This window comes from Monomorium pharaonis, chromosome 9 (assembly GCF_013373865.1).
Source record: "Monomorium pharaonis isolate MP-MQ-018 chromosome 9, ASM1337386v2, whole genome shotgun sequence".
Classification (NCBI taxonomy): Eukaryota; Metazoa; Arthropoda; class Insecta; order Hymenoptera; family Formicidae; genus Monomorium; species Monomorium pharaonis.
The window spans coordinates 14,194,069-14,220,099 of NC_050475.1; the positions used below are offsets into that span (position 1 = coordinate 14,194,069).

Here is a 26,031-nt window from a genome sequence, read left to right on the forward strand (position 1 = left end):
TCTAAGGGTTTTTCTCGGTGCTGATTACAAATCCGTTGTCAGCTTTTCAAAATTAAAAATGGCGGATCCTATATGACGAAACTCCTAGATATTAAGTTTCACAGAAATTAATTAAATTTTTAATTTTATGTGAACTATATTAAGTCCACCATTTTGAATTTAAAAATTCTGATAACGGATTTGTAATTATTATCCCAAAAAAACCCCTAGATACTAAGTTTTATGGAAATTGATTGAATTTTTAATATTGTGTCCGCCATATTGGATCGGACCATTTTCGAAAATCTGATAATGGATTCGTAATTAGCGATCTCAAAGCCTTCTGGATGCAGAGTTTTGCAGAAATTGGTGCTCTTTTCTGAGAGAAAATGAATTTCTTTCAAAAAAGCAACAAATTTTGGATATTTATTTATAGCAAGCAAATAAATACAAATTTGTGGTCATATTTTTTAAACATATTTTAAAGTATCCCGAACTTTTGAAAAGCAAAAAAACCGACTTTAAAGGTTTAAAAAATCGTTAAAATAATACAAGCACACAAAAAAAAAAGTGATCTGTCTCTGGGACCTTACTAGTCAATCTTTATGTATCTTGACGTACTGAACACGAATCCGGTGTTAGAATTGTTCCATCACCCACTTTTTTTTAAATCGAAAAAATGTGATTCAGCCTGACAAGCAAAGGGTTAAGGAAATTAATTGTACTATTTGTCTTTATAGTCCAGTAGAATTAGCATTTTTTGGGGAAAAAATTGGTGACACAGGTTTGACTGTGCGTAAAGCACAATTAATGTGCGTAGATTAAGATAGACACGTTTGCCACTCGCAAAAAGCTGAGGATTATTGCAAAATTACGGGTTAAAGTGAGGAAAAAGTAGTTTTTTGCTTGCGCCTCGTAAACTAAAAATAGAATCGAAAAAAGTTTCGAATAAAAGTTGTAGGTATTAAATAGATCTACAATAATAAATTTGGTTCATTATATATATATAAGATCGGTCGATTAGTTTGGTTGTAAAATTGAAAAAACCATGAAAAATGGCCATTTCTTAAATTGTTAATAACTTTCTTAAAAAGTAACTCAAGCATTTGAAATTGTAGAAAAATATAGCTTTTATGACGATAAAAAAGTGTATTAAATTTCATTAAAAAATATTACCAACTTTTCGAGTAATGTCAATTGTTTATCTAAAACGCGCCCCACTAACATTTAATTTCTACATTTTTGAGACCATGCACAAAGTTTTTTCTTTTCTTAAAAAGTTGCACTATTATATTATATATTGGTATTGCAAAATATGTGCAACTAAGTGCCTCAAATAAACATGTAAAAAATAGGCCTTATTAACAATTAAATAACTTTTAAAATATTAACGCTATTAACATGGGGTAAAATGCATTTGAAAGGTGCGATTTTTCTTTAAATTTTAAAAAAACATTGTCCTAGCTTGCTTAGAAGCTGAGATAATTTTTTTTAAATCACTGTTGCTATAGTTATGAATATTAAGAGCTGAAATTTTGACAGCGTCTTATTAAATAGTTAAAGTAACCTTTTCCAAAAGTTTAAAGCGATTTATGAAGATTGACCACTGTAAACGTGTTATCAAAAGCAGTATCACTCGAGAGCGGCGGCCGCCGGCGCGCGCGCGCGTGCACGTCGTCCACTAGCGCGTAGCCAGGCGCCCGCGTATAAAATGGATCTGGTGCGTTCAAATTACTTCAATCGTCAATATCTCGAGAACTAAGCGTCCTAGAAAGACGATTTTGTTTTAAACTGGGCTATTTCGACGAAACAAGACTAATGAGCTAAACCATTTTTTTATATCTCCTCAAATGAACGTTCTAATTAATTTTTTTTTACTATTTATTTGACGCGTTAAATATGTGTAAATAATTTATTTACAGTAACCTCAATAATTTTGGAAACACCCTATATTTTATAGATAAACAGTTGTACAGCAGTAATCTTTGCAGGTTTTTGATATAAATATATCCATCTAAGACACTTGCAACGCTTATACATACTGAAAATACATTGGTTATTATTTCATAACACCGGAGCGCTCGAAGTTGAATTTCGCGCGCTAATTGCGCGTATTTTGCTATAACTAGAGCTAGTACGGCCTATTAAGTATTGTAGTGGCACGCCTGTAATGTGTACGCAAATTATAAACACACATCAAATTCATAAAAAGTTATTTGAGTGCAATTTTGTTTAAGTTTTGATAAAATTAATAAAATTTATTACAATTATTAAAAATGGCCCCGACGCGCCAGATTTCGTATGAATCTCGTGTCAAAATTATAACCTTAAAAGAAGAAGGCTATAGTATTCGGCAGATATCAAAAAATTGAAGTTGTCCGTCAGCGGAGTTGTAAAGACTATTCACCGATATCGAGATACAGGCTCGTATAATGATCGCCCTCGCTCTGGAGCACCCAGAAGAACGTCAAAACGTGAGAATAAGTTCTTAACAGTGACAAGTAAACGCGACAGATTCAAAACCGTCCGTGATTTGACTGCTAAACTCAACACATCCAGAGAAACTTCAGTGAGTGGGTTAACAGTGAGACGGCGCCTGGCAGCTAAAAATCTCAAAGGGTACATAGCTGCCAAAAAACCGCTATTAAAAGTCATTAACAAGAAAAAAAGGCTTCATTGGGGTAAGACACACAAACATTGGACAGTAGACTGGGAAAAGGTTTTATTTATAGACGAATCGAAGTTTGAAATATTTGGAAGTAAGCGTAATCAATTTGTACGTCGTCTGCCCGGAGAACGTAGTCCCAATGCATAGCTTTAACTGTAAAGCATGGAGGGGGCTCTATGATGGTCTGGGGATGTTTTGGAAATAATAAGATCGGAGATTTAGTGAAAGTAGCGGGAAAAAAAAACATCACAGTATTCTGCAGCAACACGCCAAAACATCTGGCTTGCGTTTGATTGGCAAAGGATTCGTATTACAACAAGATAACGACCCAAAACATACGTCTCGTTTTTCTAAAAACTATTTGCAGTCATTAGAAAAGAAAAAAATTCTACAAAACATGGAATGGCCTCCCCAGTCCCCAGATTGTAATCCAATCGAATTATTATGGAATGAATTAGACAGAAGTTTGCAAACAGCGAATTACGAATGAGGTACATCTTTGGAAGGTTCTCCAGCAAAAATGGAAAAATATTCCGACAGAATCCTTGCAAAAATTGATTCACTGTATGCTAAGAATATGCAATGCAGTAATTAAGGCAAAGGAGGTTTCTTTGAAGAATGTAAAATTTAATTTTTTATTTATTATTCTAAGAATTTGTTGCATAGTGTGTACATATACATATGTATATACATTCCTTTTTGTTTTCTGTAGTAAATAAACATTTATAAACAAAAATAGATCAATTTTATTATGTATTTCCTTTATATTAAACATTTTTATAGGGTGTTTCCAAACTATGGAGGGTACTGTACCTATGCGGCGTGTGCATATGCTTCAAGTCAGCGCTCGGAGATAGTTGCCCTTTTCAGCCAGATTTCAGAGTCGACGCCTACCGTTCCCTCACTACCGCTCGCAACCTTGACGGCCAAGCCGCCGAGCGCTTGCGGACGCTTCAGGCACGTTGCGATAAAGAAGTATACTGGGAGTCATACCTAAAATATTTTTCTTGTTAAATAATATTTATTTTTATTAAATAATTAAATATTAATAATTTTATTATTAATATTTATTATTAATATATGTTATGTATATAAAGCTATTTTACATATACGTATGAAATATGCTATAATAATATATTTTTTATAAAATATAATTACAACTTTGACAATAGCTTTCCATATCACCCGTGAGGTACTATTGTTTGATACGTTGTTTTTAATAGTAATTTTCCCAGTAGCTCTATTCCACTAATAATAAAACGTTATGATATAGCAAACAAGGAAACAATTTCTTTATAAAATAAAAAAAGTAATTTGAAAAAAAACTGAAGCCAATTTTTCTATTATTTAATATAAATTAATCTAATATAATTTAATTAATTTAATATAATGCGATTTTCTAGGTCATTTGCACGATTTTACTAAAAATGGTATATCTACAGAGATTTCAAAAGAATTAACTTGTATCAGCAAAGATAATGTTTCATCGCTTAAAGGAAAACGTTTTTTTTTTGTAAATTTTATTTTTGAAAATGAGCATTTACATAAACATATGGACCCAACAGAAAAAATTAAAAGACCAAAATTTTTTATAAGTGGATAACATAATATATCTATTTTGATATATTATGTTATCCACTTCTAAAATATTAAACATAATTTTAAAAAAATTTGGTCCGTTTTTCTAACCGTGCTCGAAAACAAGATCGCAATGTAAATTACAAAGCTCTATCTGAAATGCTAAACTGTGTTCCTTGATTTGTATAGCGAGAGGATTTTCAAAAAGTACTAACTCTTTTCTTAGTGTTTTGAAATCAGTAAAACGGGTATTAAATTGATTAATTAAAGAATCAATTATATCTATAAGTTTGTTTCTTAAAATTACAATTTTTGTCGTATTTGTCAAAGAAAATGGCAAGAAGGAAAAAAGTGAAAAATATTTCCTAAATGATTTTTAAATAATTGAAGCTTTCTATGAAAAGCATCGACATGACTAACTAATTGCAAAATAATTTAATTGATCTTTTCTAACTTTAAATTTAACATATTTTAAATCATTTATCATGCCAGTTTTTAAAGCAAGTTTGCAAAGAGAATCTAAATTTTTTAAAAAATTTTTAAATTCATCAAATTTTACAGGAAAATCTTGTTGTAAGAAGATCTTTCTTATTTCAAAAAATGTTTCCAAACATTTTCCTACGCTAAGTTATCGCAATACAGAGATATATCTGTATAAGTTGCGTTATGCTTTTTAAGAAAGTGTTGAAACTTTCAATGAGTAAGAAATTTATGATCGTCTTTAATTTTATTAACAATTTTTGTTACTGTTTGCGTTACGATATATAGTTTTACAACTTTCCTACATAATACTTTTTAATGAATTATGCAATAAATGAAAGGGAACTTCGCTTTTTTAATTAACCAATAAATCCATTTTTTAAATCCTATCATTGCTTTTGCGCCATCAATTATAAACAATTAAAAAAATCAATATAAAATGTTTTAAGAGTTTGGTTAATAGCTCCAAAGACATCATCAATACCCGTTGTTGTACTATGAGGTGGAACAAAATTTAAAAGCTCCTCGACACATGAAAAATTGTTTTGCACGAATAAAGATTTTAATTTTTTTTTTAAGGAAAAAACAATATTATTTATTCAAAATTTTATTGCGTTGTCACTTAAAACTTAATGAAATGATGGCAGTTTCTTCAAGAGTCAACGAATTTTTTTTCTACTGCTGTGATGATTTCTTTAGAAATTTTTTTTCATTAAACGGTCTTCACTAAACTTTTCACGATAAAGTTCGAAATGACATTTGACATTGTAAGAGTTGTTATCAAAGCATTATATTCGAACTATGACTACTTTCTGATAAATTAATTTTAATCTTTCAATTAAATTAAATTTCTTCTGATCCACATATTTTTTATTTAAATGTTGAACTTTATAATAAGAAAATATTAAGAAAATACTTTTTAAGAAGAGAGCAAATATACAAAGAAGACAAACGGTTTTATTATAGACAGATGTGAAAAAAATTTTTTGCATGCCTTATTAAAAGATTATACGTATTGCTCATATTTTACATTTTGTTCTATTATACATTTAGCACTATTATATCTAATATTATCACTAACCCAGCTAGCAAAATGATGCAAACTTTGCGCGAAGTTTGTCGCAAACTCGAGCAAATCTTTGCAACAAAATTACGACAAGGTGTGTCCGCATTAAGCTTAGCTTTTGCTGGCAAGGCTTGTTGTAAATAGTATGACGCATATTTTATGCAAATAACAGGGTAAAATTTACTAGTAAAGCATAACAACAAATTTACAGCAAGAACAAGGCAAACCTTGCTGTACACAATATGATAGCAAATTTGTGGCAAGAATAGAGTAAACCTTGCTGTACATAGCATGATAGCAAATTTGTGGCAAAAACAAGGCAAACCTTGCTATGTACAATATGATAGCAAATTTGTGGCAAGAACAGTCGACCAAATATTGTCGAAATTTAGATCAACAAAAATGATTATTAGACTGAAATATTAGACTGATTAGTCCAATATCAAATGTGAATGGTGCAATCGTACTTGGTTCTCTGTTCTCGACGAGCCCCTTTTATTAATCCAGTAGTTAATCTTTTTCACGAGAAATGCGCCATCTTAAGATAGATAGTAAAGTCAGAAATAAAGTTTAAAACCCGATAATGCAACCCTGTTATTTGCATAAAATGTGCGTCATACTATTTGCGACAAGCCTTGCCAACAAAAACTAAGCTGTTTATGGACACACCTTGTCGCAATTTTTATTGCGAAAGTATGCTCGGCAAGTTTTATTTTGTTCTTGCTACTAATTTGCCGTTATTCTGTGCTTAACAAGATTTCCTGTTTCTGCCATAAATTTATTGTCATGTCGTGTAGCAAGGTTTGTTCTGTTATTTGCTTAAATTTTACATTTTATCGTGTCGGAACAAATCTTGTAATTTCTATACGTAATATTTATGTACAAGTCTTTCTCTGTTATTTGCAGCATCGTGTGATGAAAACTTTTGCCGTAAATTTGCTCGAAACTTTTAGAAAACAAAGCAACAGACAATTACTTGTCATAAAATTGTTGTCAAAATTGAAACAATCCTTGCTGTAAAGCTTTCACGATATGTGATTTTAACAGGCCTGGCTAGCTGGGTAATATTATGAGAGTAGTATTTTCTGTTTTGTAATATTTTCTGTTTGTAATTTCGCGGGATTATTTTAGCCGCGAACTCTTACTCCTACAGCGCACTGATTTGCAATTGTTTTACCTCCTCCGCTGTTTCTTAACGGTCTTGTACCAGCGAAACGTGGCGCATTACAGTCTCGTGTGAGAGTACAGAATATCGAGGTGATATTTATATTGTTCAAGCAAAAAGTATTACTTGAATAATAGTGATAGTGTGATAGTGCAATCGTGCTAATAGTATATTAATTCTTATTAAAATAACAAGGTGTAATAGTGTGTTTATAAATATTATTTGTCTTTTATGCTAAATTTTTTCTCTTTTTCGGCTTGTGCTAGATTTCTTCTTTCTTTTGGTTAAAAATATGGATAGCGAACAAAGATACGTGCAATATTTTGATGAGGTATAGGAAGAAATTTTTTTCACTTCTATTTCTAATAAAATAATCTGTCTTCTATGTGATTATCAGCCAACTCTTGTTAAAAAGTACATTCTTCATAGACATTATAAAGTTAAACATTCCGAAGAGTACTCAAAATATGTGGATCAGGAGAAATATAATTTAATTGAGGGTTTTAAATTAATTTATCAAGAAGGTTGTAATATTCATGAAAGTTCAAATATCGATAATGCATCAGTAAAAGCTATTACAGCATCGTATACCATTTCAAATCTTATCGTAAAAAATGCTTAACCATTTACTGAAGGAAAATTTGTAAAGAAATGCATCATCGCAGCAGTAAAGTCATTCGGAAATTCGTTGACTCTTGAAGAAGCTGCTAGCATTCCACTACGTGACAAAGTAGTTAAATCGCGAGTAAATGATATCGCTTTTTCCTTAGAAAATAGATTAAAATCTTTATTAGAGTCTTGTTCTTTCTTTTCGTTATGTCTTGATGAAAGCATTGATAATCGGCATGTGAGTTAATTGAGCATTTTTGCTCGAATCGTGCAAAACAGTTTTTCATGTGTCGAGGAGCTCTTAGATTTTGTTCTACTTCATAGTACAACAACGGGTATTGATATCTTTGAAGCTGTTAATCAAACTCTAAAAAAATTTAATATTGATTTCTCAAAATGTTCAGCTATCGTAACTGATGGCGCGAAAGCAATGACAGGGTCAAAAAACGGATTCATTGGTCAATTAAAGAAACGAGATTTAAAAGTCCTTGTAATTCATTGCATAATTCATCAAGAAGCATTATGTGGAAAAGTTGTAAAACTATGTACCGCAATGCAAATGGTAACAAAAATTGTTAACACAATTAAAGGAGGTCACAAATTTCTTAGTCACCGAAAATTTCAACATTTTCTTGAAGAACATAACGCAACTTATACAGATATACCTCTGTATTGCGAAGTTCGGTGGCTTAGCGCAGGAAAATGTCTGGAAAAGTTTTTCGCAATAAGAAACGAGATCTTCCTTTTCTTACAACAAGAATTTCCTGCAAAACTTGATGAATTTAAACATTTTTTCAAAGATTTAGATTCTCTTTGCGAGCTTGCTTTAATAACTGACCTTACAAATTATTTAAACATGTTAAATTTAAAGTTACAAAAGACAAATCAAGTTATTTCACAATTAATTAGCCATATTGATTCCTTTCACAGAAAGCTTCAATTATTTAAGAATCATTTAGAGAATAATATTTTTCACTTTTTTCCTTCTTGCCAAATTCTTTTTGAAGAATCTGACAAAAATTGTAATTTTAGAAAACAAACTTATATTATTGATTCTTTAATAAATCAATTCAATACCCGTTTCACTGATTTCAAAATGTTAAGGAAAGATTTAATACTTTTTGAAAACCCTCTCACTGTGCAAATCGAGGAACAAAGTTTACTAACTTCAGGCAGAACTTTGTGATTTACAATGCGATCTTGCTCTGAAAGCACGGTTAGAAAAGAAGGTCGAATTTTTCAAAATCTTAGATATATCATCTTATCCACTTTTAAAAAATTTCGGTTTTCGAATTTTTTCAATGTTTGGATCCACATATTTATGAGTGTTCTTTTTCAAAAATGACATTTACAAAAACAGATAAACGTTCTTCTTTAAGCGATGAATCATTATCTTCCCTGATGCGAGTTAGTTCTTCTAAAATATCTGTAGATATACAATCTTTAGTAGAATCGTGCAAACGACCTAGAAAATCGCATTAAATTTTGATATATTAATTTATATTAAATGATAGACAAACTGGCTTAAGTCATAATATTTCATTATTAGTGGAATAGGCCTACTGGGGAAACCACTTAAAAAAAAAACGCATCAAACAATAGTACCTCACGGGTGATGTGGAAAGATTGTCAAAATTGTAATTATATTTAATTATATTTAATAAAAAATATATTATAACATATATTATATATGTATATAATAGCTTTATATACATAATATTAATAATAAAGTTTTCAATATTTAATTATTTAATAAAAATAAAAATTATTTAATGAGAAAAATATTTCAGATACGACCCCCAGTATATTTCTTTATAGGGATGCGCCTGAGGCGGTCACGTGTGTTCAGCGGCTTGGCCGTCAATAAGCGGTAGTGGGGGAATGGTAGGCGTCGCCTCTGAAATCTGGCTGAAAAGGGCAACTATCTCCGAGCGCTGCTCTAAGTTAATATTATTTAATTTTTTTATTACTTTTATTGCAAGAAATGTAAACGTTATATATTTTTTGGCATAATTTAGTGTTTTAACTTTTAATTAGTGTAATTAACAAACATTTAAATTTAAAAAAAATTAGTGCAATTAATAGTTATGTAACTATTAAATGTTTTGAGTAAGGCCCGATTGCGCACATAAGCGATTGGACACAGTAGTATTTCCCGATTGGACACAGACCCAATTGGACACGAACCCGATTGGACACGGACCCGATTGGACACGGACTCGATTGGACACGGACCCGATTGTACACGAACCCAATTGCATACTGACCCGATTGCACACAAACCCGATTGTACACCGACCCGATTGCGCACCGACCCGTTTGCACACGGACCCGATTGCACACGGACTCGATTGCGCATCGATCCGTTTGCACACGGACCCGATTGCGCACCGACCCGATTGCACACGACCCGTTTGCACACGGACCAAATTAGACACGGACTCGATTGGATACAGACCTGATTGGACACGGATCCGATTGCACACGGACCCGATTGCACACCGACCCGATTGCACACGACCCGTTTGCACACGAACCCGATTGCACACGGACCCGATTGCGCACCGACCCGATTGCACACGACCCGTTCGCACACGGACTTGATTGCACACAGACCCGATTGCACACCGATTCGATTGCGCACCGACCCGTTTGCACACAGACCCGATTGCACACGAATCCGCATCGCAGAATAATGCAAAAACAATTTAGATAGCACAGAAAATTTTTATAAATATTTTACGAATTTATTTTTAAAAAACATTTTTTAAAAGTTATATAATCGTTTTTCATAAATTATATAGAAATAATACAAAAATTATTATTAACAATATATAAAATATATTTTTAAAATGTACTAAAAAATATTTATGGTATATAAACTCGAAATATTTGTTTCATTTTTGGATTATAATAGCATAAATATGTATTTTTAATATTTTTATAAATATTTATCATAATTTTTTTATACTTGGCAAACTCAGACATAAAAATACGTACAAAATATTTATTATAATATTTTTCTTTCTTATACATATTTTATAGTTGCAAACCTATGTGGTGCAGAAAATGCTTTGTGCACACACACACACACACACACACACACACACACACACATGGGGGGAGTGCAAGGGGGGCTTCGCCCCTCTCTTGCACCCACCCCGTCCAAGTCACTAATCCATGTACTATCTGCAATGCGGAATCGTATCGTGCGCAATCGGGTCCGTGTTTAATCGGGTCCGTGTGCAAACGGGTCGTGTGCAATCGGGTCGGTGCGCAATCGGGTCCGTGTGCAATCGGGTCCGTGTGCAATCGGGTCCGTGTCCAAACGGGTTCGTGTCCAATTGGGTCTGTGTCCAATCGGGTCTGTGTCCAATCGAGTCCGTGTCCAATAGGGACTGTGTCCGATCGGGACGGTGTACAATCGAGACTGTGTCCAACCTAGTTTTCTATAGTTCTCTATCATTTCTTCTCATCCTTTCTCTGTAATCTTGACTTTTGTGATTTTCTAGAAAATTTTTCCCGGGTAATGTGATTACGCATGCCTGCACGTTCCGGATTATACATTTGTGATCCAAACTGCTTTTAGGTGTTTTTTGAGGTTAGGAAAAAATGAGCCAATTCAGCAATTCTGACCTTGGATTTGGATTCAGCGGGTCAAAATACATAAGGATAGACTTGTCTAATCCGTCGGACCAACATTAAAAAAAAATTTTTTTTGAGGTTAGGAAATGCGAGCTAACTTTGCAATTATGACCTTGAATTCGGATTCAGCGGGTTAAAATACATAAGGATTGACTAGTCTGGCCCACCGGACCAACATTTAAAAGAAAATTTTTTTTGCGGTTGGAAAATGCGAGCTAACTTTGCAATTCTGACCTTAGATTCAGATTCAGCGGGTCAAAATACATAAGGATTGACTAGTCTAGTCCGCCGGACCAATCACTTTTTTTTGTGTGCCTGTGTTATCAAAGAAAACAATAAATTAATTACAAACTGATATAAAAAACCGACCTTCTCCGGACGTTACGTCAATATTTATTCCAGCCGCCCTTTAAAATATAAAACCAATACCATTATCCGTTTGGTTGATCAAGCAATACTATTGTCGGATAACAGATTTCACAAAAAGAACATCAACATAGTAAAAAACATTCTGATTAATAATTGCTTTTTCCGTAACTTAATAAATCGGTATGTAAAAAACAGACAAAAATTTCTAAAACATTATAACAATTATTCTGACAATCCCAATAGTGAAAAATTTAATTTAAAGAAGAGCATAGTCTTAGAGCATATGTCAAAGGTAGTAGTGAGGGCGTCAGCCATTTTCTTAATAAGCTAGGATTCAGCACAGTTTATACAGTACAAAAAAAACTCGATACAATAATTCGACATGGCAAAGATAAGATTGACCGCTTAAGAAAAACAAACATTGTGTACAGCATAAAATGTAAGGATTGTCCAGCGGTGTATATCGGACAGACCAAACGTCATTTGGAAAAACGCATGAAAGAACACTGTAATAACATAAAAAAACACGAATGTTGCCAATCGGTGGTTAGCTCACACAGAATCTTGAACAATCATGATTTTAATTGATCAACACCGAGCATATTGCATAGTGAGAAACACATTCGGAAGAGAGAAATTGTCGAAATGTTTCTCATAAAAAAGTTTGATAACACCCTAAACTTACAAAAAGATACTAAAAATTTAAATCCGATTTACAACCGCGTCATCAAATATATGTAAACGTTTAGACGAAGTTTGCCCCTTTGACTTATTTGTATTTATTGCGTCGATCAGTCTGACAGTTACTGCCTTTCAGTAAAGACATACAATGTTTCTCTTACATTATGTGCTTTATCAATTTCATTGTAAAAAAATTCTTTCTGTACTCATTGCGATAATAATTTGTTCCTTGTATTTTCCTGTGACAATACGTGAGTTGCATTCTTAGGTATTCATAGTTATTCGCATTCTTAGTTATTAAAAAACAAATTTCACTCACCACAGTTTTTTAAAACAAATTACAGTTTAAATCATGATCCGCTGACACGAATCACAAATTTAGAGTAGATTGTTACTTGAGAAGGGCTTAAAGCGAGGGCCGAAACGTTGTAATCACTTGGAGTTTTAATAAAATTTGCCACTTGCGTCGACATAATCTCACTTCAAATTTTTAAAAATTACTTTGTGTTGCCTTTTTGATATTATAGTCGTTTTTCACGTAAAGCTTGATTCAAATCGATCATTTGTTGTCGGTAGTGTTTAGTATTAACGGTTTCGCCAGGTTTTAACAGCTCATAATAGATCACACCCTTCTGATACCACCAAGCACAGAGCATTGTCTTCCGTCCGTAGCAATTTGGCCTTGCAGACGATGTTGATGGTTTGCCTGGAGTTACCCATGATTTTTTACTCTTAGGATTGTCAAAATATATCCACTTTTCATCGCGAGTTACAATTCAATGGAGAAATGACTTTCTTTTGTATCTGGCGAGCAGCATTTTGCAAATGATTTTTCGGTTTTCCTGCTGTCTTTTATTCAGTTCATGTGGAATCCATTTTCTCATCTTCTGGATCTTTTCCATGACTTTCAAACGTATGGAGGCTTCTCGTGTCACATTTAATTGATCCGCGAGTTGTTGTTGCGTTTGAGCGTCATGCTCATCCAACAATGCTTGCAATTCGCTGTCTTCAAACTTTTTCGATGGTCTTCCACGTTCTTTGTTTCTCACGTCAAAATCGTCACTTCTGAATTCTTTAAACCACTCAAAGCACTGTGATTTACCAAGAGCATCCTCACCGTAAGCTTTGACAAGCATTCGATGCGATTCTGCAGCAGTTTTCTTCAAATAGTAGCAGAAAATCAATGCTGTCCGCAAATCATAGTTTCTAAGCATAAAATTCGACATGTTCAACGCTATTAAAAACTATGCTGTTGTATGAAACTTGTATTGTTGTGAGTTGAAAATCTTTATCAGATGTCAAAAGAAAATGGTGCCAATGACGCGGTTTGACGGTAACTACATTGACAGCTAGCGTTATCTATGGGCAAATTCCGGTTTCGTATTTACAGATTTGTAGTGTGTACACCGTAAAGTTGTACACCGTACATTTCTACACCGTTCAGTTGTACACCATATATTTTTACATTTTAAAGTTATACATCATAAAGTTGTGTACTGTGCATTTCTACACCGTTTGTTTTTGCACCATTCAATTGTACATCGTACATATCTACACCGACTTAATATTTGGTGCTTTAATAAATAAAACAAAATATGTTATCACGAAAAATATGTCATATTTGTGATACAATCAAATGAACAGGATAAATTTTTTACGTATTTAAATAATGCGACGTAGCCTTCCTTCGGGAACCGCCAGATCCGAGGGGCTACGACCAATTAACGATAATAATCTTTATAACAGTTCGCGTGTAACGCTCCCTCGCGAAATCGGTAACGTTCGAAAACGGTAGCTTGCTTAAACGGTAACTCCGCAATGCTCTATATTTCTAAGCGCCAGGTGCGGATTTCCGCGCCACACAACAATTAACTATAAGTCGGTAGCCGGATAGGAAGCTACTCATGCCGGTGACTCTTTTCTCGAAGCGGTAGAGGGGCGTGATTCTTTTGTAGCCAAGAGGGGGGGGGGGAGTCGGATCGAGGCAGGTCGCAGAAAAGAATCGGTACACAATCGTCAATTAAATATCAAACATCAAAATATATTTCTTTAATGATTAATGAGTACGGTGTCAACGAAAATCATGGATCTTACTCCACTTAACAAAACGTCATAATTTCGGGAGCGTCCCAGATGCGCACAGTAATAAACGGACACAGCAGGCTGAGTGAAACGGACACAGTAACAAACGGACACAGACCAAACGGACACAGTAACAAACGGACACAGACCAAACGGACACAGTAACAAACGGACACAGTAACAAACGGACACAAATCAAATGCGCACAGAGCGAAACGGACACAGTGCACAACGGACACAGTAACAAACGGACACAGACCAAATGCGCATAGAGCAAAACGGACACAGTGCGAAACGGACACAGACCAAATACGCACGGACCAAATGCACACGGACCAAATGCGCACACTGCACATGCGCACACTGCACGTGCGCACGGACCAAATGCAATCCATGTACATTGCAAGCAGAGTAAAGTCAACATAGGTTAGCGACTTGGATGGGGTGGGTGCGGGAGGTGGGCCGAAGGCCCTCCTTGCACCCCCCCCGCGCGCGCGCGCGCGCGCGCGTGTGTGTGTGTGTGTGTGTGTGTGTGTGCGTGCAAAGCATTCACTGCAACACATGGATTTGCGACTTTCCGTGTATGCATTTGGTCTGTGCGCATGTGCAGTGTGCGCATTTGGTCTGTGTCCGTTTCGCACTGTGTCCGTTTCGCACTGTGTCCGTTTCGCTCTGTGCGCATTTGGTTTGTGTCCATTTCGCACTGTGTCCGTTTCGCTCTGTGCGCATTTGGTCTGTGTCCGTTTGTTACTGTGTCCGTTTCACTCAGCTTGCTGTGTCCGTTTATTACTGTGCGCATCTGGGACTCACTCATAATTTCACAGAGATACGCGGTTAAGACGGAAGCCAGAAGTCAGCACAAAGAGAATGTGGAAACTTTAGATTTACTCTACGAGGCGGGAGGCCGTCGAGGCTCTTCGCTCGCCCAACACAACAATTATAATATATCCAAAAACAGTATTCGCGGTAATAAAGAACACAATTATCAACTACAAAATGACTGTCAGTGCCAGCTTTGTTCGAGAGAAACGTACTTAATAACTAAATATTCGGGCCGGTCGGTCCGATCTCTCGTGCGGCCACAAGATTCTACTTTGTATTTTCGAGTTTCTCAATAAATGTTCATTAGAACAAGCAACAGCAAAAAACGGTATCGGATTCGGGATCACCGATAACACGACAAGAAACGGTATCCCTTATCCGGTCCCGCACGAAAGTCGACCGCCTTACCAAATCTTATTAAATCCCGCGTGGCTGCCGAGTGATGGCCTTACAAAATCCACAATCCTCGTCCACCGAAGTCGATAACACGGGGCTGATCCTCGGTGCTGCGTCTTATCCCGGCTTGCCGAACAGTAAGGAGCCCTGTGCTCGCGCCGGCCGGCTCGAGCCGCCACGCATGCGCGGGCGCTCTTCGATTCCCGATAGGTGGATCCGCCCGACTCGCGTGATCCTCGATCCCGCGCCGCGCTGTTTCACCTCTCGAAGTGTCCATGATCGGCACGTGCTCCCCAGGTGGGATCCCTCGTGCCGTGCCTTTTCGGCTGGTCCGGCTGGCCAGGCCGCGACCGCACCGATTGACATGGCTGTAGTTGCTCTTCCGGTCTGCAGCCTGGTGGCGTGCCCATGGCGTGCCCCTTGCAGGGAGTCGTCGTGTCGCAGCGCTGTAATTCCGCGCGGTCGGTATCCGGGTCGGCAACGCGCTGCGGGGCCCGACGCACGGCTCGGCGGGGAAACTCCTTGCGGGTGCTCCTTCCACTGTCGATCGCTCGTAACAGGATTCCCACGACGGCCGCTCCTCCGTCGCTTTTGACACATTTTTCAGATGAGCCCTTACTCGGCGCCTTAACTTTAAATGATTGGCACTACAAATGGAAAGCGGTATCGCGGAAACTAAAAATCCAAAAGAAAATAAAATAACAGAACCGTATCCCCCTCGGCTCAGCGAGGAGTCGCCCCCGTCCAACCCCCTCGGTCGGACTTATGCCCTTGTGACGCGCGCGGCCGGGCACGCCACGTCACAATAAATAACTTCGCTGTGTACGATTTTACGTATAGAAATGCACAGTGTATAAATAAACGGTGTTGAAATATACGATGTACACCTTTACGATGTATACCTTTATGGTGCACAACTTTATGGTAAAAAATTGTACGGTATACAACTGAACAGTGTAGAAATTTACGATATATAACTAACCGGTGTATAAATGCACGGTGTACAACTGAACAGTGTAGAAATGCCCAGTATAGAAATGTACGATGTAGAAATATACGGTGTACAACTGAACGGTGTAGAAATGTACGGTGTACAACTTGGGTGACCTCCTTCTGGACACGTAACGATTGGACACCGCTCGATTGGACACGCACGATTGGACACGTACGATTGGACACCGCACGCTTGGATACCGCATTTATTAGGATATTCGCACTACTTAAGGTATTAAAAAAGTATGGTTCTTGTATATCTAGTATGTATATCTAGTATGTATCCATCTGGTGCCATGAGCATAGGTTTGATTAAATGTCTATCTTTGTGCACACAATTTGATTGCCACAATAGTTTGGAACAGGAACTTTTTTTAATATCTAAATGTGTGCAATCATTATAAATAATGACACGGTATATCAGGTTGCGTTTGAAAAAAATGATGTAATTTTCTATATAATTCTTTATGTTATTAAAGCCGATATTAAGAGAAACAAATTTAAACTTGAAATTTAAACTGTTTTACTAAAGATATAACGCTACTTACAGTTTGACATGTAAGAAAATTAAAAATTACATTTAAAAATGCATTATCTTTTGACATATATTACAAAAAAAGGTTAAGAGATTTTTTTTAGAAATACACCTCAAAATATTATTAATTTCAATGTGGTCATAATATGTAAAAAGTTCATTAAACTACTACTTTTATAAAGGAGATACTGCTTTAAATTGACTTTCAGTGAAATCTCATTTTAAAACCTACGTTACAGATGAATGACTCCATTACGTAGTACTTGTAAAAAATAACTGCAATTGATTTTTTTATTACATATGGTTAGCGAATTGTAAACTAGTTTTTAAAGATAAAAAAAAATATTTTTATCTAAATGATATTGACAACATACATTGTTTTTTGAAACGTATATATTTTGATGAACAAAACATGTAGGTAAGTATTCAGTTTAGGGGGGCAACTCTGATAACCATGACCTTGACATATATTATCAAGGTCACCCTCCTGAGTGACCTTCCAAAGATTTTAGCCGTCGCTCGTGATTCGTTAAAAAGTTATTAACAAAAAAAGTTTCATAAATACGACACATAATTATTCTGTATAGGAGTACATTACATAGATTTGCGACTTTCCACACGTAGCGAGGTCCACCCACACTCTTCCCCCGCACCCTCTTTACAGAGCGAAACTACGTCCACGCTTGTACTTTACCACAAGGGTTTACGACTTCATATTTGAAATGTGACCAAATAGCGACTTTAAAATGTTTGGGTTAGGTTAGATTAGAAAAAAATACGGGGAGGAGGTGCAGGGGGAAAGGCGAAGCCCGCACGTTCTCTGCACCACACTTTACATATGGATTAGCAAACATGCAAATCACGCATTTTATATATTATTAATTAAGTGATATTATATATTATTAATTATGTGATACAATATATATATATTTTAGAAATTAAGATAGATAACAGTGATTGTGCAATTTAATTCTTTCTACATCAATAATGAAGACTTAAGAATTATAAATTTCCTACTTGTACTGTATTACATGAGTTTGTGACTTTATCTGATATCATATAGATAGAATATTGTATATCAATCACAACAGATCATCAGAGCTGCCTTCCCTAAACTGAAAAATTACTAACATTTATTTTACATAGTGAGTTATGCAAATCATTTTTTGCATTATAAATCAGACACGAAAATTTTTATCTCAATACATTTAATCTTAAAAGAGCAGAAAACGTACATAATTTTTCATATTTTGATCAACTTTTACAACTTGAAAGAGGTTGCGCTCGGAGACTTTTGATCAGCGAAAACTTTATTTTGAAAAAGATTCCAGCCGATTATATCAAAAATATTTTTTTAGAAGAAAATATAAGAAATGCTTTCAAATATAAAACTTTTTTTTGAAAAAGATTCCAGCCGATTATATCAAAAATATTTTTTCATAAGAAAATATAAGAAATGCTTTCAAATGTAAAACTAAAATATGAATTACTATTTATTGACTTATTATTGTCTTATAACGCACTGCTGACAAACTTGCAACACGATCCAAACTAATCCATTACTGGTGATTTATTATAGAGAAACCAAAAGACATCAAAGACTGAGAGAACACAAAATATATTTCTGGCAACTATAATTTGACGCTAAAATTTATAAAGTATCTACCAATAATTTTATGAAGTATTATAATAAGTATTATAATAAGACTCAAAAGTAATATTAAATACTAAAGAATGTAGTCACTACAACAATTTATGTGCACCATTAATTGATAACAAATTAGTAACTTAATTATATATTTGTATAGATTTTATACAAATAAAATATGATAATTACATTTTTCTAGTTTTCATAATTATTGTTTTTTTCTAATGAAGCATAATACTATAATAATTGATTAAAATTTTTTAAAATTTTATTTAAAATACTTCTTGCATTAATAATGTTTTTATAAATTATTTTGTGTAGATACATAGGGCTGTAAGATCAGTTAATTATATTAGATTAGAATATTTATGAAAATAGTGGAGCAATGACGAATTTTCGCGACGAAATCTGGTATCTTAAGTACTAGAAACAAGAAAAAAAGCTCTGTCTGTTCAATTTTCTATTGCTTACATTTATATTGCTATTTTTTTGTACTTAAAAAGATAATTATTTAAATAAATAATTATCTTTTTAATTTATATAACTTTTTTATCATTCTTATTACATTAAAATATATAGCTGAGTGCTATTTTTTCTCAAATTTCTAAATTGCTGGTACGATTTTTTTTTTCTTTGATATATTATAAAACATTTAAAAGATATTATTAAGACATTTTATGTTCCAATTTTGAATATTAAAAAAACTCGAAACAAAACAAAAGTTTACCATTTGCGATGTCTCCAATATGTTGACTACTTCGGACTGTTGCAAATCACGTAACATTCTCCGGTTGATTGCGATGGCTTTATCGCCAGGTAAAAGGATGCCACTTCGTTCCGCCGGACCGCCAGGTTCCAATAAACTCACTACATAATTCATGCAATCCTCGGCTAACTTAAGCGCAAGTCCGAAACCTCGATGATCCGGACGGAGAACGACCGTTAAACTCTCCTTCATCTGCAGAGTCTGACTCGAGCTTTGTTGGGTCTGCGGTTGCGCTTTTCTTTTAACTGTTTTCGCGCTTGGCGATCGCGGTAATATCTGCAATTTAGCAATGCGGCAGCTCTCGGAATTATTTCTGAGTAGCTTGGCAGCGGTCACCGCGTCTTGAACAGGTACATCGTCCACGGCTAACAGCCTATCCCCCGCCTGTAACGCACCGCAGCGATCCGCTGTGCTCGCCGGACGAAGGCTATCGATGTAGACTCCATTTGATGTCTCCCTTACCGTTAAACCAAGTTCTCCTAAAGAAATTTCTAGTTTATATTCCAATTTTATTCTAACCAGATTTTAAGATTAAAGTAGAGAAAATTAAAAAATTATGAAACTTTAATAATACATAGAAAATATTGTAATATGTAATAAGCTACTTTCCCAGGTAGCAAGCTCACGTCATTTTGACGTCCTAAAATAGTCATTTACTGACTATTCTTGACGTCACGAAATGACGCCCTTATGACGTTAAAATGACGGTCGAATGTCACAAATTCCTGACGTCATGAAATGTACCCTATTTTGACGTCATGGAATGACGTGAACAATATGTTGTCAAAAAGATCTCTAAAAGATATCCTGTTTTTGAAAATAATAACATAAAGAGACTTTTAAAAGATAACATATAATGTCAGAATGTTAACCAATGCGTCGTTTTTTGAGAACAGAAAGATATGATCATGAAACTGATATCAAAAAGATTTCTTAAATTGGATATCTTTAAACTGCAACTAAAGAAAAATAAAATAAAATAAAAATTACATTTTTTTAAAATTATTATTATCAACAGCACATACTAAATTTAGGACAAATTTTTATTAATTAATTAAATTTAAATTATATTATTTTATTTTATTCTTACTTGCCGCTGGTAGGTTTGAACCCGGGACCTTAGGATTACGAACCTTGTACTCTAGCTGCTACCATGCTTAATTACCATTACAAGCGTATTTCGAAAGCGTCCGGTTTTGTGCGCGATCGGGTTACAACTTCATTTTTTATCAGCGTTGTCAAGCTCTTTACAACTGACAACGCTCTTCCCCAAAATCAATATATCAGTCAGTCAACTGCACTGACTAACGGGGGTGCAACACTCACAACAATATATCTATATTTAGATATTTTAAGAACGTCCATTTTACGTATGTTTGAAAGAAATTCTTGTTTTTAATTCATTTGTAATATGTGTTACAAATTGTTCTTTTCCCGGTTCTCTACCCGCTGCAAAGTGACCAATTGTGTACGAAGTTTTCTCGCACAAGTAACTCATTCCTTCACAAATCAAATATCCAGAAAAGTGCAGAAATCATTTTTACACGACTATTCCGACCCTCAAATTCCGCACGTTTAATCATTTTTTTCACATCTTGAATTTTTTCACGCTTGAATTTTACTCAATTTTTTATAAGTCTTTTTTAAATTATTTATAACTTTTTAGTAATCCCACATAGAAATTGGCATCCAGTGGATGTCCAATGGACGTCCATTAAACCTCCATAGATCCATGGGACGTCTATGTCCATGGTGGAAGTCAGATGGACGTCCATTAGAGGTCTAGTAAACTTCCTTAGCTCCATTGGAGGTTTACCTCCATGGCGGAAGTTAGATAGACGTCCATTAGGGATCCAGTAAACTTCCATGGCTCCATTGGAGGTTTACCTCCATGGTAGAAGTTAGATAGACATCCATTAGGGATCTATTAAACATCCATAGCTCCATTGGATGTTTTCTTCCATGGTGGAAGTTACATGGACGTCTATTAGGGATCCACTAAACTTCCATAGCTTTATGGAACATTATTTCCATGATGGAAGTTAGACAGACGTCCATTAAGGATCCATTAAACTTCCATAGCTCTATGGAACATTTACTTCCATGATGGAAGTTAGATAGACGTCCATTAGGTATCCATTAAACTTCCATATCTGTATGGAACATTTATTTTCATGGTAGAAGTTACCCAGACAACACGCTTGTCAGAATGAAAACTTTAAGAGAACTTTTTTAAGAAGACATTTAGATATCGTGGAAATAATGTCAAAATGGTAACATTTATCAGAGACGTTTACTAAGAGAGGTCTTTGAGATATCTCACGGAAGAGTTTCATTTAAGTTTCTTGAAAATGTTATCCTTATGATATCACAGCTAAATGATATCAGCTTAATGTCTCATAAAAGATATCACAATGCTGTCCGATTTTTGAACCGTCCATGCACGTTGTAGTTGACTCAGAAATCAGACAACACTATAACATTCTGAATGAGAGATCCATTTGATATTTAAAAAAATTATCATAAAGATAATGTTTCCAAAAATAACGGTTTGTCTACAATTACTGCGCACAAAAAATGCACAAAATCTAAATTTATCATGTACTGACCAAAAACAGAATAATAAATGTACTATTCAATTTTTCTTAGAATATATGATCTATATAGTTAAAACCATCTAATTAACCATTTGAACGCTTCAAAGTATTAATGCTAAATAGATCGCAATTTCCATCAAATTATTAACCCAGGTAGCAAGCTAACGTCATTTTGACGTCCCAAAATGGTCATTTACTGATTATTCTTGACGTCACAAAATGACGCCCTTATGACGTTAAAATGACGGTCGAATGTCACAAATTCCTGACGTCATGAAATGTACCGTATTTTGACGTCATAGAATATCGTGAACAATATGTTATCAAAAAGATCTCTAAAAGATATCCTGTTTTTGAATGATAACATAAAGAGACTTCTAAAAGATAACATATAATGTCAGAATGTTAACCAATTCGTCGTTTTTTGAGAACAGAAAGATATCATGAAACTAATATCTAAAAGATTTCTTAAATCGGATATCTTTAAAATGCAACTAGAGATTAAAAAATAAAATAAAAATTTCATTTTTTTTTATTATTCTTATCAACAGTACGTACTAAATTTGGGACACATTTTTATTAATTAATTAAATTTAAATTATATTATTTTATTTTATTCTTACTTGCCGCTGGTAGGTTTTGAACCCGGGACCTTAGGATTACAAACCTTGTACTCTATCTGCTACGCCAGTTTGAATCATCGATATGGGTACTTGTTAATATTGTCTACATATACCTATATATGTTATAAACTGTCGCAATTATATTATTTTTTATAAAAGCAATTAAATTTTGCAAAACATATTAAAAATAAATAGCATTAACTTATTTACTTATTAATTTCATTGTTAAATTTAACTTTTTCCATAACCGTTATAATTTGATGGAAATTGCGATCTATTTAGCACTAAGACTTTGAAGCGTTCAAATGGTTAATTTGACCATTTTGAAATTATTTCCAAGATATCTAAATGTTTTCTTAAAAAAGTTTTCTTAAAGTTGAATATAATATGCTTATATAATATGCTTAAATTATGCGTTAAGCCTTAAATCTCATTTATAGACACCGCTTTAGACCGTGTCTAAAATACGTTTTAATGACGTCTTTATGTCCCGATTTTCGATGTGTGCTGTCTGAGAAAATAATCGTCAGATCATGACTGAAATATGACTTCGAAATGACGTCATCATGACGTCAATTTTAGGTCATGTAAAAAAATGGTCATTTTGACGACATATGACCAGATATGACCATTTTGGGACGTCAAAATGACGTGGGCTTGCTACCTGGGAAGGTTATGGAAAAAGATAAATTTAACAATGAAATTAATAAGTAAATAAATTAATGCTATTTATTTTTAATGTTTTGCAAAATTTAATTGCTTTTATAAAAAATAATATAATGGCGTCAGTTTATAACATATAGGTATATGTAGACAATAACAAGTACCCATATCGATGAGTTAAATTGGCATAGCAGATAGAGTACAAGGTTTGTAATCCTACGGTCCCGGGTTCAAAACCTACCAGAGGCAAGTAAGAATAAAATAAAATAATATAATATAAATTTAATTAATTAATAACAATTTGTCTTAAATTTAGTATGTACTGTTGATAAAAATAATTTAAAAAAAATAAAATTTTTATTTTAAATTTTTATTTTGTCAATCATCTATCGAGGCTCCATGAAGCCTCTATTAATGATCCACGAAACATTCGTCAGTCATCCATCGAGGCTCCGTGAAGCCTCTATTAATAATCCACACAACGTCTAATAGACCTCTTTGACGACCTCTAATGGAGGTCTAATGGACGTCCACAATGCGTAACTGTGGATTTCTAATGGCTCTATATTGGACGTCTAATGGACGTCCAATGGAAGTTTAAACTTCCATGGCAGACGTCCATTAGACGTCTACTGGAGGTTTTATTTCTATGTGGGATATTACAACTAGCATTTTGATATATTACACAAGCACACAAAAAAAAGTGGTTTGTCCGGCGGACTAGACTAGTCAATCCTTATGTATTTCGACCCGCTGAATCCGAATCTAAGGTCAGAATTGCAAAGTTAGCTCGCATTTTCTAACCACAAAAAAAATTCTTTTTTAATTACACAGGCACACAAAAAAAAGTGGTTGGTCCGGCGGACTAGACTAGTCAATCCTTATGTATTTCGATCCGCTGAATCCGAATCTAAAATCAGAATTGCAAAGTTAGCTCGCATTTTCTAATCTCAAAAAAAAATTTTTTTTTAATATTGGTCCGGTGGGCCAGACTAGTCAATCTTTATGTATTTTGACCTGCTGAATCCGAATCCAAGGTCAGAATTGCAAAGTTAGCTTGCATTTCCTAACCTAAAAAAATTTTTTTTTTTAGATTAGGAAAAAATAAGCTAATTCAGCAATTCTGGCCTTGGATTTGGATTCAGCGGGTCAAAATACATAAGGATAGACTAGTCTGGTCCGCCGGATCAACATTAAAAAAAAATTTTTTTTTAGGTTAAGAAAAAATGAGTCAATTCAGCAATTCTGACCTTAAATTTGGATTCAGCGGGTCAAAATACATAAGAATAAACTAGTCTGGTTTGCCGGACCAACATTTAAAAAAAAATTTTTTTTGAGGTTAGAAAATGCGAGCTAACTTTGCAATTCTGACCTTAGATTCGAATTTAGCGGGTCGAAATACATAAGGATTGACTAGTCTAGTCCGCCGGACCAATCACTTTTTTTTTGTGTGCCTGTGTTATTTTTCATTATTTTAATTTTTATAATTATAAATTTGCTTATGTGTTTAAAAATATTTTTTAGTAATGTACTGCAACTGATTTGTATAAAATGTATAAAATTTTGTTTAAAAATACTGTTTTTAAAACAATTACATTGATTTCATTTATAATATCTCTTAAGAAATATTCATATATACTCATATATACTCAGAAAACTAAAAGTTATATAACTGTTATATAACTGTTAGTTATAATTTCCAAGTCAACAATATAACCCAGATAGCACAGAACGTCCTCAGGATCATCCTGAATATGTCCCGGGATGTCCTGGATCTTGTCAGAATATAATAGTTATTGTAAATATTATTGTAAATATTTTATATAAATATTTTATGTATAAATTTGATTTCTAAAGTAAGTTTAGAATGTTAGATTCTGTAATAGTATTAATATAAATTAATTACAATTTTACTCGTGTCTTCAGGACATCCTTGGCATATCCTGAGGATACATGTATTTTAGCTGAAAACGTTATTCTTAAAATATTGTATAAAAAGTTTCATTAGCTACAAAATGTCTGAAGATAAACTTAAATATGATGATTGTATAAATACCAGACATTTTAGATAACACAGAATGTTCTGAGAATATGATATCATAAAAGTCCTCAGGACATCTTAAGACAGTCCTTAGGCCCTTAGCAGAATGGCTGACTTACAATCTTAAGACACGGTTTATGGTTTAAACCTTATATCTTGAAGCAACGCACAATAACTGTCTTGTGTCTTGTGTCTTAATGGCAATATTTTTTGCCTCTTTTTGTCGTCTTCGATATTATCATTAAGACACAAGACACAAGACAGTCATTGTGCGTTGCTTCAAGACATAAAGTTTAAACCATAAAACATGTCTTAAGATTGTAAATCAGCCATTCTGCTAAGGCCCTTAGGACGTCCTAAGACAGTCCTCAGAACGTCCTAAAACAGTATTCAGGAACATCCTGGATGTATATTAATTTTTGAAAAAGACAGTAAATTAATATAGCAAGTGATAAATCTTTGAATATCGTACGTATTTCTAGAATGTATTGCAAAATCAAATGTATAAAAATGTCGACTTTGAAGTCAGATTGAATGTCTACACTTACTGAAACAATGTGGCATATTAACAATATTAAAACAATATAAAAGATGACATTAAATAATTTTTTATTTTATTTTATAC

At 34.1% G+C, this 26,031-nt stretch overlaps 1 protein-coding gene across 6 annotated transcripts in view; it reads right to left on the minus strand.

Annotated features, from left to right (window-relative positions):
- The window catches only part of LOC105830797 (glutamate receptor-interacting protein 1), a 136,043-nt gene that overhangs the window by 70,142 nt on the left and 39,870 nt on the right, over window positions 1-26,031 (minus strand). For all 6 annotated transcript variants that reach the window (XM_012670384.3, XM_028193285.2, XM_028193283.2 and 3 more), the window contains one exon: window positions 19,444-19,961. In XM_012670384.3, the coding sequence (XP_012525838.1) occupies window positions 19,444-19,961 (518 nt within the window). The remainder of the gene's footprint in view (window positions 1-19,443; window positions 19,962-26,031) is intronic.